Genomic DNA, 5,000 nt, shown 5'->3' on the forward strand with positions numbered 1-5,000 from the left:
GTTCTTTTTTATATTGACGTTTTTTTTTCTCTGTCTCTGTGTCTATCTATCCACTCATTCATCCGTTTGTCTCTTCATCCCTCCTTCTCTAGGGAGCATCAGGAAATCCTGGATACCCAGGAACAATGGGCGGCCCTGGACTCCCGGTAAGATTACTCCACTCTATCATAATCGGCACTACGTACGGCTTCTGTGCTGCAGGCTGTGATAGCAATATTTGCTCGTTTATCGACAATGCGCAATGGAGCAGAAATCGGTTGAAATTATGTAGTGTTTTATTAAACATCTTGAGAAAGAAGACTGAGGCTGACTTTGTGTTAGCCCTCCGGTGTCTGTGTGTAGCTGTGTGGTATTAATTTATCAAAATGTTTTGCCAAATTAGCATTCATTTGTGCAGCTCGTTGTAAATTGTGCATCATAAATATTATTATATAAAGTCATAAATACTTATTATTTACAGACACACATTTGTGTAACCGGTAGTGTTACATCTGTACTTGGACTCAGCACAATGACAATAAAGTTGAAATTTAATCTAATCTAATCTAATCTAAAGATTAAGTAGGCCTTCACATTGATAGTTGGTAGTACTTGGTAAGCACATTAAACTCTCCAAGAGTCTTTTGAGAGTTAAGATTTGAGTTTAGCGTTCAGCACAGACTGCCAGTGTGGTATTACATGTTGTGTCCCAGGTGTCTTGTTGTTGGAGGCCATTTTTGTTTTAAATGTGAACTCAAGGGTTAACCATAACAATCCTTTAAAGCAAGTCCCCCCCAATCAGCGGCCATCTTGGTAATGCACTTTGAGCAATTATCGGGCAGCTATTTTCCTATTCAAGTGAATGGGGAGACATACGCGGGGAGGTCATAGGACATTAAACAAAGAACAACAGGCGAATCTGTGTTTAAATCTGAATTGAACGACATACATTTTTTGAGTGCTGTGTCTCCTCATAAGAAAGTCTCTGACCGTAATTCATGACTTTGCTTCCTCTCTCAGGGACTTAAAGGAGAACGCGGTTCCCCCGGCAACAATGGGGAAAAGGGTGAATCAGTAAGCAGAACCACAAACATCACATATTCAAACAAACAATACCATATCTCATTATAAACACCACATATTCAAACAAACAATACCATATCTCATTATAAACACCACATATTCAAACAAACAATACCATATCTCATTATAAACACCACATATTCAAACAAACAATTCCATATTCAAACAAACAATACCATATCTCATTATAAAACACCACATATTCAAACAAACAATACCATATCTCATTATTAAACACCACATATTCAAACAAACAATACCATATCTCATTATTAAACACCACATATTCAAACAAACAATACCATATCTCATTATAAATATCACATATTCAAACAAACAATACCATATCTCATTATAAACACCGCATATTCAAACAAACAATACCATATCTCATTACAATCACAAACACCACATACTCAAACAAACAATACCATATCTCATTACAATCACAAACACCACATACTCAAACAAAAAATACCATATCTCATTACAATCACAAACACCACATACTCAAACAAACAATACCATATCTCATTACAATCACAAACACCACATACAAACAATACCATATCTCATTACAACTACAAATGGCACAAATTCAAGCAAACAATACCATATCTCATAACAATTACACACACCACATACCGTACTCAAAAAAACAGTATCATATCGTATAACAACTACAAACACCACATACTCGACAAACAATACCATATCTCATTACAAACACCACATACACAAGCAAACAATACTTTATCTCATAACAACTACAAACACCACATCACTTTAAGTCTGTTGAGATATTGAGGCTGTTTTACAACAATACCACATCTTGTTAAAGAAAAACACAAAAAACACATCACTTTTAATTTGTTGAAGTGTCGAGGCTGTTTTACACAAGGGAGAAATGTGATTTTTTTTATGTGACATGGTACTGTTGTTCCATTTTGCTTGTTTCTGTTGCCATGTCTCTTACTCAATACTTCAGTTCTTTTTGTTTGATCCGTCAGGGACCGCCCGGGATGCCAGGTTACCAAGGGAAACAGGGAGTTCCTGTGAGTCACTCTAAAGTTAACACTTGTCATTTAGACTCATTTTGCTGCTCTTCCATTCCATAATGACATTCCATTCTCTTCCATTCCATAATGACATTCCATTCTCATCCATTCCATAATGTGGTCCCCTAGGGCTGTTTGTATACAAGGATACACTTAAATAATTTATGTATGTCCACATGTAGAAAAATGGTGCAAGGACACAAATATTAAAGATGCAGTGTAATACATACACAAATGTATGAACCAGTGGCATACAGCAGGTCTTTACAATATCACTCAATAAGCATAATACTCAGTTCTTTGGGGTATAAGTAACAACATCATTTATATAGACTCATTTTGCTGCTCTTTCTTATCCATCCCATTATATGGTCCCACAGGGCACACACGCATGCATGCACACACAGAAATACACACACACACACACACACACACACACACACACAATGGAAAGTTCACAAATTTGTGTCAGCTCTGACAATTACCAAGACATCTAAACATCTAGTTTAAAACTCTCCTTCAGGCAAAAGCAGACCTATTTCTTCATATCGACTCTTTTGTTGGGTTATGTTGGGTTATGTTATGTATGCAGACATTACTTTTTAGACTTAAAAAAGAAAAATTCAGACAAATTAAAAAATATCAAGCATTAACCAGCACAATCATATTGCATTAAACTCACGTAGTGCTGAGTCAAATAAATTCAATAAAAAAATGAATAGCATCCCATAAGATTTTGATATAGTACAGAAACCGAGGGGGGAAAAAAACCCTCCGACTCTGCATAGGTTGCAGTATTCTGCAGCGAGAGCACTTTTATGCGTGAGAGTGAGCTGCGAAAGCTCATCTCTAAAACGGTGAAGTTCAAAAGCGGCCCTTGAAGGAGGCCCGATGAGTCAGCAGGACTTTTATTTTGACGACAACAAAGGGCTGAAAGCCCGGTCTCCCCCGTGGAACACAGAGAGGACAGGTGGCAGCCTCCAGGCTTGTTGAAAGGCTGTCTTATCTGGCAGCCTGGGCAGGAATTATTCATAACCCGACTTAGTCACAGAATTACAAAAAAAAAAAAAAAAAAAAAAAAAAAAAAAAAAAAAACACTATCTATAGCCTTATTACAGAGGCTCGGGGTTTGTAAACCGTGTAGCAAAGAGGAAGTAGATGTTAAGGGGGTGACAGAGTTTGTGATAGGGAGTGGGTGAATGTCACTTGTTTCTTCTTTTAGAGGAGAGAGAAGGTGAAGATAACAGAAAGTTTGTGTTGGGGGTTTAGTTTTGAGTTTCTTTGGGGTTGGGGATTCAGGGGTTGTTTTCAGTTCTTTGTCGGGGTTTAGAGGTTGTTAAGGGGCAACTCCCATCATGACTAACATTACAATAGAGGGTTTTTTTTTATTAATGTTATTGTACAGCAGCCATTGCGTGGAACTTAATTAGATTTTGCCTCCTATCAGATTAGTTTAAGTCAGACTTGAGCCTTTGCACTTTTCCCGCCTTTTAAATTAGAGTCCTTTTGTCTTCTATCCAGGGGCCCAAGGGTGAGGCTGGACCTTCTGGACCTGTAGGACCCAAGGGAGAACAGGTATGTATGCCTATGCCCTGTATGGAGACCCAAGGCCCACTTAACCCTAACCCTAACCATATGGAGATGATCCTAGGACCACTTAATCTGACAAGTGATGGTGGTGGTGGCATTGGGTTACTCAAGCCTACACTTTACCAGACACGTGATACATATTCACTGTATGGACCTCCAAGGCCTACTTTCCAAGACACGTGGTGGTGGCTACCGTCTGCACTACCTGATAATGATTTGTTATTGATGTAATAACACTGTGTTAATTCTTACGAGGCTCGTTACTCCTCTTCGGCTAATTAATGAACGGCAAAGCCCGGCATCGCATCGCATCTCTCCTTCCAGAGGAGAGAGCGTTCCTCCCCTCCTCCTTCTCTAATTAAGAATCCACAATTTGAAGGATGGAGACATTAGCAAACAGCGTGAAACAGCAAACAGTGGCCAGCCGGCTGAGTTAGTCACGGCGTGAACAATGAGCCGTGGAAATCACACTCCCAGATTGAATCACCTTCGATGGTAATGAGGCTCAAACGAGGCACAGCTTCCTGGGAAAAAGCTCACATAGCTGAGCTGTCATTAAAGGTGCAGTGGGTAGATTTGTTTAAAGGTGCAGTGGGTAGATTTGTTGACAGAAAAATGAAATGCTGCGGGAGCTGCAGTGCCATGGTAGCATGGCTGTGATATGGACTCTTTCAACAAGAAAAACGAAAACAATGCTTGAACGTTCTATTTTGTTGCCAATCTACTTCCGCTTCATTAAGATAACATATGGAATGTTAAAACGGAAGCCTTGTGGGAACAACTATGATGCTGATAATGGAACTCTCTTGAAACGGTCAATACCACGTACGAGCTCAGTCACCACGGTGACCCAGGTTTGAGTCTGACCTGAGATCATTCCCCAAACCCACTCCCCATTTGTGCCTCTGGACTTAAGGCCATTCACACCAAGAACGATAACTATAACAATAACTATTAAAAAATATTGTTGTTGTTAATATGAAAGGCCACATTCACACATAAACAATAACTATAACGATAACGACAAGGAAGAACGATATCGTTGGGGATCATTTTCAGAGCGATTTTGAGAACGATAAAAAGCTAACAGTCTCTGTCTTTCCTATGTTATGCATTTATAATAATGTTTAGGCCCTCTAGATTTCACCATGAAGTATCAATATCCCAGGACAGATGGAGCAATACCCAGCTGTTGTCCTTCAGCCATTATTGCAGGCCTGGGACTGTATTTCATAACAAAATACAGACTGTACCTTTAAGTTATCTGAAGGTGTGAAAGTCACCAGTACC

At 39.2% G+C, this 5,000-nt stretch overlaps 1 protein-coding gene across 1 annotated transcript in view; it reads left to right on the top strand.

The window, feature by feature from the left end:
- The window catches only part of col16a1 (collagen, type XVI, alpha 1), a 127,087-nt gene that overhangs the window by 106,607 nt on the left and 15,480 nt on the right, over positions 1–5,000 (top strand). Inside the window, 4 exon segments of the mRNA XM_048230151.1 lie at positions 93–146; positions 1,000–1,053; positions 2,073–2,117; positions 3,642–3,695. Coding sequence (XP_048086108.1) covers positions 93–146; positions 1,000–1,053; positions 2,073–2,117; positions 3,642–3,695 — 207 coding nt within the window.

Source organism: Alosa alosa, chromosome 20, assembly GCF_017589495.1.
Source record: "Alosa alosa isolate M-15738 ecotype Scorff River chromosome 20, AALO_Geno_1.1, whole genome shotgun sequence".
NCBI classification, from domain to species: domain Eukaryota; kingdom Metazoa; phylum Chordata; class Actinopteri; order Clupeiformes; family Clupeidae; genus Alosa; species Alosa alosa.